Source organism: Entamoeba dispar, genomic scaffold (genome assembly GCF_000209125.1).
Source record: "Entamoeba dispar SAW760 scf_1105229459415 genomic scaffold, whole genome shotgun sequence".
NCBI classification, from domain to species: Eukaryota; Evosea; order Mastigamoebida; family Endamoebidae; genus Entamoeba; species Entamoeba dispar.
Genome location: NW_001853681.1, coordinates 1 through 14568, shown reverse-complemented (window position 1 = coordinate 14568; position 14568 = coordinate 1). Strand labels below are relative to the sequence as shown.

The 14568-nt window shown below is 23.9% G+C and overlaps 6 protein-coding genes across 6 annotated transcripts in view, besides 18 other annotated features; 4 read left to right on the top strand and 2 right to left on the bottom strand.

Moving 5' to 3' along the window:
* EDI_175610 (uncharacterized protein) overlaps positions 1–1015 on the top strand; it is a gene marked incomplete at both ends in the record, with an annotated part of 2443 nt that extends 1428 nt beyond the window's left edge. Inside the window, one exon of the mRNA XM_001735790.1 lies at positions 8–1015. Coding sequence (XP_001735842.1) covers positions 8–1015 — 1008 coding nt within the window. The remainder of the gene's footprint in view (positions 1–7) is intronic.
* Positions 986–1070: a sequence feature (AT_rich).
* Positions 1071–1118: 48 nt separating this feature from the next.
* Positions 1119–2177, top strand: EDI_175600 (palmitoyltransferase swf1, putative; the record flags this gene model as incomplete). Its single annotated transcript, XM_001735789.1, has 1 exon — positions 1119–2177. One exon carries the CDS (start codon positions 1119–1121, stop codon positions 2175–2177), a length of 1059 nt encoding a protein of 352 aa, XP_001735841.1.
* Positions 2156–2238: a sequence feature (AT_rich).
* Positions 2239–2466: 228 nt separating this feature from the next.
* Positions 2467–2510: a sequence feature (AT_rich).
* On the bottom strand, positions 2496–3866 carry EDI_175590 (uncharacterized protein; the record flags this gene model as incomplete). The annotated part of the gene is made up of 1 exon (XM_001735788.1): positions 2496–3866. The coding sequence occupies one exon, from the start codon at positions 3864–3866 to the stop codon at positions 2496–2498; it is 1371 nt and encodes a 456-aa protein (XP_001735840.1).
* Positions 3867–3899: 33 nt separating this feature from the next.
* Positions 3900–3928: a sequence feature (AT_rich).
* Positions 3929–4325: 397 nt separating this feature from the next.
* Positions 4326–4779: a repeat region.
* A 100-nt stretch (positions 4780–4879) lies between these two features.
* Positions 4880–4911: a sequence feature (AT_rich).
* A 67-nt stretch (positions 4912–4978) lies between these two features.
* Positions 4979–4999: a sequence feature (AT_rich).
* Positions 5000–5142: 143 nt separating this feature from the next.
* Positions 5143–5173: a sequence feature (AT_rich).
* Positions 5174–5420: 247 nt separating this feature from the next.
* Positions 5421–5463: a microsatellite.
* Positions 5464–5521: 58 nt separating this feature from the next.
* Positions 5522–6055, top strand: EDI_175580 (uncharacterized protein; the record flags this gene model as incomplete). The annotated part of the gene is made up of 1 exon (XM_001735787.1): positions 5522–6055. The coding sequence occupies one exon, from the start codon at positions 5522–5524 to the stop codon at positions 6053–6055; it is 534 nt and encodes a 177-aa protein (XP_001735839.1).
* Positions 6056–6260: 205 nt separating this feature from the next.
* Positions 6261–6310: a sequence feature (AT_rich).
* Positions 6311–6773: 463 nt separating this feature from the next.
* Positions 6774–6797: a sequence feature (AT_rich).
* Positions 6798–7167: 370 nt separating this feature from the next.
* Positions 7168–11079, bottom strand: EDI_175570 (protein serine/threonine kinase, putative; the record flags this gene model as incomplete). Its single annotated transcript, XM_001735786.1, has 1 exon — positions 7168–11079. One exon carries the CDS (start codon positions 11077–11079, stop codon positions 7168–7170), a length of 3912 nt encoding a protein of 1303 aa, XP_001735838.1.
* Positions 8186–8329: a microsatellite.
* Positions 8432–8505: a microsatellite.
* Positions 8577–8651: a sequence feature (AT_rich).
* Positions 9287–9395: a microsatellite.
* A 35-nt stretch (positions 11080–11114) lies between the features above and the next one.
* Positions 11115–11147: a sequence feature (AT_rich).
* An 85-nt stretch (positions 11148–11232) lies between these two features.
* Positions 11233–11276: a sequence feature (AT_rich).
* A 1016-nt stretch (positions 11277–12292) lies between these two features.
* Positions 12293–12328: a sequence feature (AT_rich).
* Positions 12329–12532: 204 nt separating this feature from the next.
* On the top strand, positions 12533–14568 carry EDI_175560 (uncharacterized protein; the record flags this gene model as incomplete). Its single annotated transcript, XM_001735785.1, has 1 exon — positions 12533–14568. A coding segment is annotated over one exon (2036 nt), but the record flags the coding sequence as incomplete, so codon positions are not given.

The following is a 14568-nucleotide window of genomic DNA, read 5'->3' as shown; positions in this document are numbered from 1 at the left end:
TGTATAGTATAGTCCAGAAAATATAGATATTTTCATTAATGATATAGAAACTCATAAAACAAAAATTAAAATTGTTTATGTTGCACCAGAATTTCTTTCTAGTAGTTTAAAGATGAATGAAGTAATGAAAAAACTATATGACCAAGGATTATTTTCATATCTTGTTATTGATGAAGCTCATTGTATTAGTCAGTGGGGACATGATTTTAGACAATCATACGTTGAATTAAGAGAATTCAGAAAAAAATTTCCATCAGTGCAAACAATTATGTTTACTGCTACAGCAACAGAAAGAGTTAAAAATGATATTTTATTATCTTTAGGACTTGAAGAAGCTATTGTATTTAATCAAACATTTAATAGACCAAATTTAAGATATGAAATGAGATTTAAATTACCAAGTGTTGAATTTGATATTGCGTGTTATATTCAACAACATCCAAATCAATGTGGAATTGTGTTTTGTCTTTCTAAAAAAGACTGTGAAAATTTAAGTAAATTTCTTGTTAATTATGGAATAAGAGCTACTTATTATCATGCTGGACTAGATCCTAAACGAAGAAAGCAAGTTCAAAATGATTGGATGAATGGAATATTTTTAGTAGTTTGTGCTACTGTTGCATTTGGAATGGGAATTGATAAGCCAGATGTTCGATTTGTTATTCATCAGACTATGCCATCCAGTATTGAACAATATTTTCAAGAGGCAGGAAGAGCAGGTAGAGATGGAAAACCAAGTGATTGTATTATTTATTTTAATACAAATGATATTGCTAGAGTAAAATGGGTAAAAAGAAATATGGGTGAAAATGAATTAACACCATCTCAAGAACAATCTATTAATGCAATGGTTAGTTTATGTGAAACTGATGAATGTAGAAGAAAAATTCAGTTAATGTATTTTGATGAAAGTTTTAATGAAGAGAAGTGTACAGGATGTGATAATTGTGAAAGAAATAAAGAAATACACCAAAAAGTGATTAAGAAAAAAAAATTAATTATTGTTGATGATTAAATTCTTTTTAATTTCTAACAAATTTAGTATTTTATTTAACATTTCTTTTAAATAACAAAAGAGAAAAACTATAAATTCTTTCATTACATAATAAATATAAAAGATGTTACTTGGTATTTATTTATTTATTATAACGATAGTTGGAATACTTATTATTATTAATTTAATTGGATCAAGAGCAAAAAGTGATTCAGTTTTAGGAAAAATATATGAAAAGATTTATATTAAAAATAAAGTTATTCATGGAATAATTGAATACCTTTTTTACAAACCAAATCCTCTTCTTATTATATTTATGGGAGTTCTTGTTACTGTTGGTTATGTTTTATTAGCTATGGAACCTATGAAAGTTTTAAATTCACATGGTCATTGGTTAATATTCCCTCATCTTCAATTTCTTGGTACATTAATATTTTATTACTTAGCCATTAAAACACCTCCTGGATATATTAAAAAGTCTACATTAAAAGTATATCAAAATAGATATCCATATGATAATATTTTATATAAAAAAGAATCAAATTGTGAATATTGTCATTTAGAAAAAATACCTAGAAGTAAACATTGTAAAATATGTGGTAAATGTGTTGCTCGTTTTGACCATCATTGTCCTTGGATTAATCAATGTGTTGGAGAAAAAAATTGTAAATACTTTTTATTTTTCTTATTATCTATGTCTATCTCATTACTCATTGTAACTTATTACTGTGTTGTTGCTATTAAATACTTTATGGAAGACCATAACATGACTGGAAAACATCCTGCCATTGTTACTCCAACTACTACTATTCCTTTAGACTTATCGTTAACTTTGATTATACTATTTAATTATATGAGATATACTATTATGATGGTTGTTCTTTGTTTTGTAATGGGAATTGCTGTTTTATGTTTCTTTTTAAATCAGTTGTATATTATTTATAAAGGTTATACAACATATGAAAAAATTAAATGGGATAGAATGTATGACCAATACCATCAATATCTTAATGAGCTTGATGATATGACTGAAGAACAGAAAAAAGATAACCCTTTAGAAGAAGTTGTTAATCCAGATTCATTAATTAATTACTATGACAATGGGTTCTTTAATAATATAAAAAGTACTTTATTCCCAGAGAAATATCCACAAGCAAATTCTAAATTAAAAAAACAAAAATAATTATTTTTGTTTTTGTTTTTTTTTAATAAAAAAAATTGAAAAAAAAACTTAAAATTATATTCAACGATAATATTAAAGGGATAATTATAATAGAAATAATAATTATCTAAAGGCACGTTGAAAAAGTAAAAATGAATTGATCACAACAATTACTAATAAATAAATTCTCAAAATTTATTTTGAAAGTTTATTTATTTCGTCATGGGACGATGGTCAAGAGAAGGAGGCATTGAAATGCGGAGAAAAATAATAGTGTTTTTCCTTACGAAAACAATGCTAAATATTAACCAATTATTTTATAAAAATCTATTATTTAATTTATTTGAATAATAACCAACCATCTTCTCTTTGTTGGGTATTTGATAATAAAAGATAAGAATTTACTCCAGATGGTATTCTTAAAGCAACAGTAAGATTTGATTGAGATTCATCAATTTTATTTAGAGTATAACTAAATGATTTATTTGTTAAAGGAAGAATTCCATAAATGTCATTTGTTGATTCTTCTTCTTGTTGAACTTCAAAAGTTATTGGGTCTAATAATCCGTAATGAATTTTCCAATGATAATAAAATGGAGCAACTCCATCATTAGCAATTGTTATTTTAATTTCAATAGAATTACTATTTTTAATAATTGTACCTTCTGTGGCATAATAATTATATCCTAATAATCTTTCTGCTTTATTTCTTCTTTCAACCCATTCAGAATGAGTTTGTATCCAGTCTTGAGTTCTTCCAAAGAACCAATTAGACAATGCCCATGAAGCATGATAATGAATAGTATCATTAAGGAATTTTTGTGTTTTTGTATCTGATTCAAAACGAGTTGATTGTTGAGTTGGGTCTTCTTCTCCACCAAAACTATAAGTTTTCCAACGATCACTAACATTATACGTATTGATAAGTTTATCCATATAAGCATCATGATCACTGTTTCCTAACATGTCGTGATAAAATCCAATTCCTCTTGTTTGTGATCTTGTTTCAGGAACTCGTACTTCACACATTGTAATTTTGAAATTATTTAATGCCATATCCATTATTCTATCTAATGTTTCATCAGTTGGTTTTTTTGATTTATCAGTAATGTATGTTGTATGCCATTCTCCCCAATGTCCATATGTTCCAAGTTGCCAAAATCCAATACGAGGATCTCCATCAAATTTATTACCTAATTCTTTGAATAAATACTCTAATTGTGTTAATAAGTATTCATTATTATAATTTGGTGATTTACCTGCTCCTGAAGCACCGTCATAGTCATACATCTCAATTTTATTTTGAATGTATGTTGGAATAAAACTACTTTCACTTGGTGAATCTAAAACAAGACGAATAATTGCTTGTGTTTTCATTTCTTTTATTCTTTCTAAAATCGACTCAAGATAATCTAAATTAACAATATTCTCTCCTACTAATACTTTATTTAATTCTAATCGTACATATTGTAGACTTAAAGGTAACTTTGCTGTATTTCCACTTCCATACCACATACCAAACCCTTTTAATGGATTCCCAAGAAAACCCTCTGTTTTTGAAAAACTAATTGTTATCTCATTGTTGTTGTCTTCATCGTTATCACTATTCTTTGATAATCCAACAGCCAACCCAATGACTAAGGCAAGTAAACAACAAAATACTATAACTGAAACAAATAATGAAACTCCTATAATAACTCCTTTCTTCATTAGAATACTACAAATGATAATCTCAAAACTTTGAAAAAAAATAATAAAATTCAATAAAATTTCAATTGAATTTGAATGTTCATTTTATTTGATATATTTATTCTGTTTGATTTATTATTCATTCAATATCAAGTACTTAGTTCATCATTGAATCAAATAACTATTTTCATTAACGTTACTGATATTTTATCACTGTCTCTGTTTATTGTTCTTTCATTTATTATAATTATGATTTTCATTCACTTTATTATTTTATATTCATATGAAAATGATTTCTCTTATGTGAATAGTTAATTCATTATTAATTAGATTTAACTTATATTGCAACTTAGTTTTTTTATAAATGATATCCTTGGATTTATCAAAACATCCTCATTTCATGACTTATTAATTAATTGCATTTGTATATTTATGTTAATTTAATAATAACTAAATAGTTTTTGATATGACATTATGTTAGATAATGAATAACAAAGGAGAAAGAAAATCTCACTGTGGAATTCACCAATTTAATACATTAAATATATTCATTATATTTATTTCCTATGAATATCTTCATTACGTTCATCATAATTTCTACTTTATCTATGTTGATTCATTCTATATTAAGATATTTTAATGATTCTATTCCCATTTATGACTAACAGTGTCATATGATTTCTTAATATCTAACTCTACACACTTTCCTATTTATTTTTCTTTCTATTGTTCCATCATTAAATATTAATTATTCATTATTTACCATCAAGAGATTACAATTTACATCATAATTGATTCTTAATAATTTTTAATGATTCATTAATCTTATTAATTCTATTATGAATCTTCTCTTTTAATATGGAAGTAAATATTTTCATAATTACATTTATATAACTGATATAATGACAACTAATAACAATACTCTTATCACCTCATAAAAGAGGATATTAAGAAGTAGTTAAAAAATACTCAGCTAAAGAAAAGAAGTACAATATATAACAATGAAATATGTCCAAAAAAAATACAAAGAAAAGATTTTTATAAACAATAAAATATAAATAATTTTGGCTATAAATCATTTATTCTTTTCTTGAATACTATTAAATACCATTAGTTAACTTGAAATAACTTCGTAATTTATAAAATTTTAAATAGTTAGTAAAAAGTGTTTGTTATTCTACTATATCAACAATGACAACAGTTAATGAGTTGGTTAATGTTGTTTCATTAACAAAATCACCAAAAACACAAAGTATTAATTAAGTATGTTGAAACCCATTGTTTTTCCAAAAAGATGTTATTTAATTAAATTCTTTAATAAAAAAAAAGAAAAAACCACAAAAATAAATAATTATTCTTTCAACAAAAACTATTCAGAAGTATTTTATACCTTGAAAAAGATTATTTCAATTCAATAAGAAATGAATAGTATTTCAAGAATACTCTCACACAATTAACATGGACATAAAGCATATAATTATACATCCTTTGGATTGTGTAAACATCTGAGAAAGAAAGATTATTTTATGGTTTAAATTATGAGTAGGGTTTTAAATTGAAAATATTTTCAATTGTATAAAAATAAAAATAAAAGAAAACTAAAAATCTAAAAATTAAACTTTCAGTTATTCATTTTTAATTGAACTGAAGAACTAAAAATTAATTTAGCATTAATAATGAAATCAAAGGAATTGATTAATGAATATGAGAATTATTTCAAAGAATGGACACAACTAAATTATTTTGAAGAAATTTATGACAATAAAAAAGATGGGAATTCGAGTGCCGATATCAATAGAAAGATTCATGGAAGAAAAAATGTTCTGTTTTTAATAACAACAACAGAAGGATGGGCTTTTGGAGCTTTTATTGCTGGACACATTCCTGTTCCATCAGAGTCAATGCAATACGTCAAAGACACTCATAAACATTTTGTTTTTACATTAAAAAATCCATTTAATATTGAACCAATGATATTGCATAGAAAAAAAGGAAAAGGGATGACTCTTAGTGTATTTCCAAATAGTAATATTGTCTATTCCTTAGTTATTAAAAAATTTTGTGTTATTAAAAAATCAAAAGATGAAAATTCTGTTATTCATCCTGAATTTAATACTAAATATGAAGATCCTACTCAATATAGCTGTTGTTTATTTACTGGAGAAGACTCTATTAATGTTGATGAAATTATTGCTTATCAATGCAATTAACTATATTTTTAATTAATCTCTTTTCTTTCTTTATTTGTTCATTTATTATTTGTTTCCTTTTTTTTGGAAATTAAAAAATGGTTGTAAATTTCAAAGTTATTCATTTCTTTCTCTTTTATTTTTTATTTTATACTTCTGAATAAACACTAAACAATATTTCTTCATAAATTAATTTCTCTAAAAAAAATTTGATTGTACTAGAATCATTAAAAACATATAAAAATTGTAATAATTTATTTCATTTTTAATAAATTACAAAATACTCAACTGATTAACTAAGAGATAAGGTTATATCTTATACAGAAACAATAGAGGTATTAACTTTTAATAATTAGAAACTGATTTTAGTATTATGTGTTATTAAGTAAATAAATTAAAACATACTTTAATAAGCAACTTCATTCAATTAATTTACTTTATAAATTCTTTGTGAACATTTTTTATGAATAACGTTGACAAAGCATCATCCAATATTAGAAATTTTAATTTTCTTTTTGTAAAAGTGCTTAAAAAGAATAATTATATCATAATAATCAATAAAAAGTAATTAGAAACAAATAAAATTGGAACAGAAATGCCTTATATTAAACATTTATTATCAAGTGGAATATGGACAGTTCATTAAATAAGGAATGAAACAAGAAAGATACATCTTACAAGGTCAAGAAAAAAACAGTACTATGAATTAAAAAAATGTATATACAAGTTATTAAAACAGTAAATTATTTATAAAATTATTTTAGATTAGACGCTTTCATGTTGAATGTAGTTCAATTAAAGAAAAGCATAAATTGGTAAAGAAGAAAGTTTATTTAAATATTATTCTCAAAGGTTTCAGTGTGTTTATTCAAATAGGATTTAAGAGTTTTTAAGAGTTTTACTAAACATTAAAAACCACTTGATTTGAGAGTCTTTTTCTCTTGTTCAAATTAAGGACAAGAAAATATTAGATTTTTTAATACTATAGTAAAAATTTCATGTCATGAGTTTGTTTATTTCATTTCTTCTTTACCCTTGTATTAAATGTGTACGTTGTGATTTAAAGATTTAATAAAAGCTATTTGGCATAGGCTGAATACTTTCTTCATAAAGAAAAAGAAATTACCAAGTAATCAATTATTACTCTGAATTCTTTCTAACATTCTTACAACTTCTTCTATTGTTATTCTTTCTTTAGGTTCTTGTTTCCATGTTTTTTCAATGATTTCTCTAATATCTTCTTTAACTTCTTGTATTATTGTTGGTCGTTTACCTGTGGTGATTGTATTTGCAATATCCCATGGATATTTATATATTTCTTTAGGAAATGGATCTTGCCATGTAATGATTTGTAACATTGTTATTGAATATGAATATATATCTGATGCCATTTTATAATGTTCTTGATTCAGTACTTCAGGTGCCATGTATTTTGGTGTTCCTATCCCTTTTGTGAATGTCATATTTGTCATCATCATATTGACGTTTCTTGAACTTCCAAAATCTGTTAATTTACAATTAACTCCAATATTATCATCAAGTGTTATAACAAGAAAATTATCTGGTTTAATATCTCGATGTAGTATTCCATTTGAATGAAGATATGAAATTCCTTTTGCTCCATCTATCATGATTTTAATTCTTATTTTATTTGGTATTTCTGTGTTTGTTCTTTTATTAATTAAATCTTGTATTGATCCATATTTTGCATATTCTGTTATCATACATATTTTATTAGGAATAAATACTGCTCCATAAAATTGAATAATATATTCACTTCGAAATTTATCTAACATCATTACTTCTTTCTCAAATTCTTTCATTTTATTTTCACTTTTATCAATTTGTTTCATTTTCTTAATTGCTACTTGATTCCCTCTAAATTCTCCTATATATACAATTCCAAATGATCCTTCTCCTATTTTCTTTTCTTCTTTTATTTCATCGGGATCAAGTCGTGTTGATATTTGTGTTTCTCCTTTAATTGAAATACTTTTAATTATTTCTTCTTGTGTTTTATTAAGTGTTTTACTAATTATCATTATTTGTTCTTTAATTTTAGTAGTACATTTGATTGTAATGAATATTTCAAATTCACATGCATATCCTCCTTCAATTGTAATGATATTTGGGTTTGTTCTAATTGAATATTTTTCATTTTCTTCTTTACTACTTATTTGTATTTTCTTTTTTTCTTTCTTTTCATTTCCAATACATATTAATTCTCTGATTTCTTTATTTACTTCAATTTCTTCTCCTTCTCCTATTTCTATTTCTTTTTTATTTGTTATTATTCCATCTCCAAGTGTTATGAATTTGATATTTGATTGTGAAATTTTAAATATTGTTGTTGTTTTCTCTTGTTCTTTCTTTTCTTTACGTTTTATAATGTAATTAATCATTATTATTATTATAATTATAATTATTATAATGATGATAATAAGTATAATGATGATAATTATCATTATCATCCACCATACGATTTCTTTATTACATTTTGTTCCTTCTTCATTGATTCCATACCAAAATGAACATTTTGAACATTTATTATTTTTTGTTTCTTTACATTTATTAATATTTGAATAATGAATACATTCTTTATTTATTATTATATATTCATCTTCACATTTATTACATTCTTTCTCATTTAAACATGTTATACATTTATTTCCACATTTTGAACATTCTTTATTTATTAAATAATATCCTGTTAAACATTCTCTACATCCATATTCTTTATCTATTTCTCCTTTACATCCTTTAATTGTTGTTGTTGATTTACATATTCCTGTTGAACTCATAAAATATCCTTCTCCACATTTTATACATTTATCTTTTTGATTACATGTTAAACATTCTTTTTCACATTTTGAACATCCTTTTCCATTTCTATAATATCCATTCTTACATATTCCACATCCACTTCCATCTGCTAATATTTGTAAACATGTTCCATTTAATTCTTCATTTGATTGACATGTTTTATCATTTCTTAAATATTTATCATTAGAACAACTCATACAATATGTAGGTGTTCCATAACATGTTTCACAATTACTATCACATTTTAAACATTTCTTATCTTTTGTTAAATAATATCCTTCTTCACATCTTTTACATCCATATTCATTTTGTTCTTCACAATATTCTATTTTTGTATTAATACATTCTCCCTTCAAATTAGGTGAATATGTATTTAAACATTCAACACATTTTCCATTAACATATGATTTATTTGAACAATATTGAATATTATTTTTATTATTACATTTTCCATTTTGATCTTTTATCATATCTTCTTCACATGTTTTATTTATACATTTATTATTATCTAAATATTCTTCATATTTACATTTTATTTCAATATCATTTGTTTGACATATTTCTGATTTTGAACATTCTATACATTTATTATTATCAATGTATTTTCCATTTTCACAATATATTTCTTCATTCTTTCCATTTCGATTTTCTTTATTTGAACATTTTTTATTGTTTAATGTATATCTATTTGAACATGATACACATTTATTTCCTTCATAATAACATTGATCATCATTATCTCCATTACATTGATTATTTTGTATTTTATATCCATTTGAACATTTTAAACAATAATTTCTTTCTGATTTATTACATTTATTATCAATTTCTTTACATTCTCCATTTTCTTTAATATATCCTTCTTTACATTGATAACAATATGTTTTATATCCTACAACACAATTATCTGGTAATATTTGACATTCTTTATTTGAATTTAAATAATATCCATATTCACATTCAATACAATGACTTTGTTTATTTGTTTTATTACAATGTGAACCAATTTGACATTCTTTAGTTGAATTTAAATAATATCCTTTTTCACATTGAATACATTCTCTTGTTTCTTCTTTGTAAATCATTGTATCACAATGATAATCATTCTTACCATTATTAAATGTAACACCTTTCATTCCAATAATCATTATTTGACTTTTATTTGTTGTTAATGTTGTTTCTGAAAATTCAATATCATTTGAAAAAGATAAATGTTTTGAAGAAGAAATAATTAGTGTTGAAATTGATTTATCATTATTTTCTACTTCTTTAATTAATGTTGTTCCTTCATTTGATTGTTCAATTGTTAAACTGAATTTGATTATTTGATATGGTTCTTTCTTTCTATAAATATTGAATGTTATTTGATTTGTTGATTCATATTTTAACCATTGATTAGGATATGTATATACTGTATGAGTCTTTGATGAATCATCGTTATTTCTAATAATATAATTATTTGTTGATAATGATAGTTGATAATAATAATTAGATAAAGATACAGTAGTAGTAACAATAAATGAATTAAAATCATCTTCTTCATCTTTTGTAAATTGATGATTACATTCTGTTGTTATATCATGAATTTCAATACTATTATAACTAAAATAACGAACCATTCCACCACATGTTTGATTAAAATATTTATCGTTTAATGAAGTTGATGTTATTTTATTGATTGATCCTTCATATGATGATATTAAATATTGTATCCCATTATTAGAACTAAATATTAATTTAGTTGGTTTTGAATTAATATAAGTACGTTGAATAGGTAAATGATAATTATAATAATTATTATCATTTCCAGTAACTAAAAACTCATCAACACCTCCAGTTATTCTTGTTGGACTATTTCCATTATAGAAAATAAATTTAACATTTTCAAATGAATGAGAATTTTTGGTTAATTCAAGTTCAATGTTTGTTTCAATATTTCTAAAGTAGAGAGAATAAATTGGGGTTGAACGTTTTAATTTTGCAATAATTTTTTTTGCTTTAAATGGATTGTCCGAACCAAAATAAAGTTCTCCAGTATTATCATTCATTAAAATAGTAACTGATGAATATTTAGTATAATCTCCTTCTAATGTATTTGAAGTTAAAGTAGAATCAATACATTTCGGATTTACAGTGATTATAAAATCATTCTTATCCACTTTTTTACAAACCTCACCAATACAAAATGAAATGAAAAAGAATAACAGTAAGTAGTTAGTCATGTTTGAATATTTCAGTTATTTTTTCGTAAAAGAACTATAAATTTTTTGATTTTTATTAATTTTTTATTGTCCTTCAGATAAATTTGGAATAACATCTTTTATTCATGAAATCAATCCTTTCAATGGAAAAAAATATCTTCTAAAAAGTATTTGAATTTTTTTATTTTTTATTTTGTTGATTTATGATATTATTTATTCATATCCCTTCTTCTCCTTCAACATTTTAAAGACTTTCATCAGATTTACACATTATGTCTTATTAAAAGTAACTTAATGGGATACGATAAAATAGCTACTACAAATGTCCTGATCTACTGTGTTACTTCTGTGATTGTGATTGAAAGGATAACAGTGATGGTTTTGATTCATTGCAATTCATTGTAATACTAATAACAAAAAAGGATATTTTTTGGGATAAACCATATAAACCTCACAATAAATACTGAATGAATTGGAGCAGATTATTTAATGGAAGTTAATTTGTTATTATCAGACAATATGCTTTTAAATAACTTGTTTTTATTACAGCTAAAATGAGTAGTTAGTAAAGATTTACTTTTGTTTAGACTCAGATAAAAGGGTTGTTGGATGAGAATGTAATGTTGTTTTTATTAAAAAGAGAATTCATAAATATATTATGACACAGATTGGAATTATATCAACTATTGAGAATAGTTTTAATAAACTAATTGTATCTAACTATGATGATTAGAATAAAATAGGTATGTTTAGTGAGGAAGAGAATATACTAGAACTTATTCTCTTTATGAATACAGTAAACTATACATCCAAACAACAATGAACTGTCTGTAGATGACAATTAATAATTATTACAAATTTACCAAGATAGAGAAAGAATGTATTGTACTTGAAAATATGAAAACTATGATTGGATAATTCCAAAATTATTTAAAGATGGAGTCTATTTAGAAATTATGGTCTAATATATGAAGAATCAGCAAGAAATAGAATAAGATAAAGTACATTAAAACTTAATTAATATTTTTTGAATGTTTTTTGTGTTTTCTTGAATAAAAATGCGTTTATACGGTTAATAAATTATTTAAAAAGCAACTGAAATCAAAACAATATCATAGTAAAACGTCAACAGAGATGATCTTAAAATCGAAAAGTAGAAATCGGATACTTAAAGAGAAAGGAATGACAGTTTTTCATGATTTTTATATGAGTAAATATTTTTTTGATGTAACTCAAAAATAAAAATGATGTTAAAATAATAAAAAAATAACACCAAAAAGAACAAATTCCATAACAAACAATATTTTAGTTCTTTTTAATTAGGTTAAAAGAAGAAAATGTTAAAATAGAGATAGATTGATGATTTTTCATTGACTTAATTATAATCTTTATGAAGATTCTCTTTAAACAATTATTTTTAACGACATAATACAATGATATATAAATGTTTAATTGATCTGTAAATTCATTCAAAATGCATTCTCAAAGTATTCCTTTATTTAAAGACAATAACGATATCTCTAAGGGATTATCTGACCAATTTAGAAACATTATCTCACACTGTAACAAACCCCATTTTATTTGTATTTGTAATGACCAAGGAAGTAATGAAAATATTAACATAAATCAAATCATTAATGGGATCTCATCAAATGATTACTTTCATTTACAAGAACCATTGAAAGTTTCAAATGAGACTTCCACATCAGAAACAAATAAGTGTAATATTATTGGACCAATTCTTGTAAGTGATATAGTAAAAAGAAACAATTTAGAAGAACAAGAATTTCAACAAATTTTAAATGATGAAGTGTTCTTTATTGAAATTACAAAACTTAAACTAACTTCTAGTACAACACTGAATAATATTACTGGAATTCTTTCTATTCTCCAGTTATCTTCTGTAAGAATTATTCATAATACCAATGAAATAAATGCAAGTGTATTAGAAGATATATCATCAATTGATAATCTCTCTTGTTTATTACAATTACAAGGAATAAGAAAAGAAGGAAAAAGAGTTATTTGTATTTCATCAGATATTAAAACTACTACAGAAAAAGAAGATGAACTAACTCTTAAAGAGACAGTCTTGAATAAACAAAAAGATATAAACAATCATCTTGTAAATTTCTTCTCTACAAAGCCACATCAAACAGATTGTCTTTGTTTCTTACTTCCATCATATTGTCCAGTTTCTCAAAGTCAAATCCTTTGTAAATTTTACAAAGAACAAATGAAAAATATCATTTGTGAAATTCTTCATGAAATTCCATCAAATTGTAAGTCTGGTTCTTATCTTCTTTCTTGTATAGAAATTCTTATTAAGTGTTTCAAATCAATCAATGAACTAAATACTAATAACATCTTCAATGAAATAAAACGATTACTCAAGAAAAAATATGTTACAACTATTAGTTCAATCAATATGAAATTAGTTGGAATGTTTTATGAAATGAGCTTAGATGAAAGAATAACTATCATTGAAGATCAATCAAAGATAAAGAATCTTGTTTATCAAATTATTGAAAAGGAATTTAATCCTATTTGGGATGTATTACAGATTATTTATGGTGATCAACTCACTAATGAATTGTTTGATTCTATCTCCATCACTTCAAAATATTTAGAAGAATTTATCTTGAAAGATACTCAAAAGATTATTGATGATTTAATTCATTGTAATAGTTTTAGATTAACACCAATGTGGACATATCTTACACAAATTCAAATCAAAGAACAGTTTGAACAAAATAAATATGATTCATTAATTAATAATTACTTAACACAAACACTAACATTAAATCAAAAAACACTTCAGTTCTATTCAAATAAAAAATGTACAAGAATAGATGAATTGAAACATCAATGCATTGAGACAATTAAGTTGAAAACCAATGAAATATTAAATGGAAAACAACAATGGAGAGATGTCTGTATCAAAATCCAAAATTATTATCACAACTTAATCAATATTATTGACAAAGAATTACAAACAAAAGATCTTTCTACTGTTCATCAAGTAGAATTATATCACCAATACTATCTTGGGGTCTTTAAAAGTAATAGTGAAATGTACACAGTTCAAAACAAACAAATAATATTCAATCAAAATGATTATAATAAAATTCTTCAAGACACATTCAATGAATTGAATGATTTATTTGATAAGAAAAAACAAATTGCACAAACACTAGAACAAAATCATCTTAAAGAAGAATTAGAACGGAAGAAAGAAGCATTTATTAGAAAATTGACTAGTAAATCTTATTATATTATGCCATGTTGTACAACAAGATTTGTCCTTGATGCTAAATATTCTGATTTCAAGAATGGACAACCAATTAATTTATATTGGTCTCATGGTAATCAAAATCAACACTTCCAATTTATTCAAAAGAATGATTCATTCCAAATAAAAATAGGACATAATGGATTTTTAGTACATAGATCTGACGTATCTGAAGGAAGTGTTATTCATCAATGGAATGATACAACAAATATAACTCT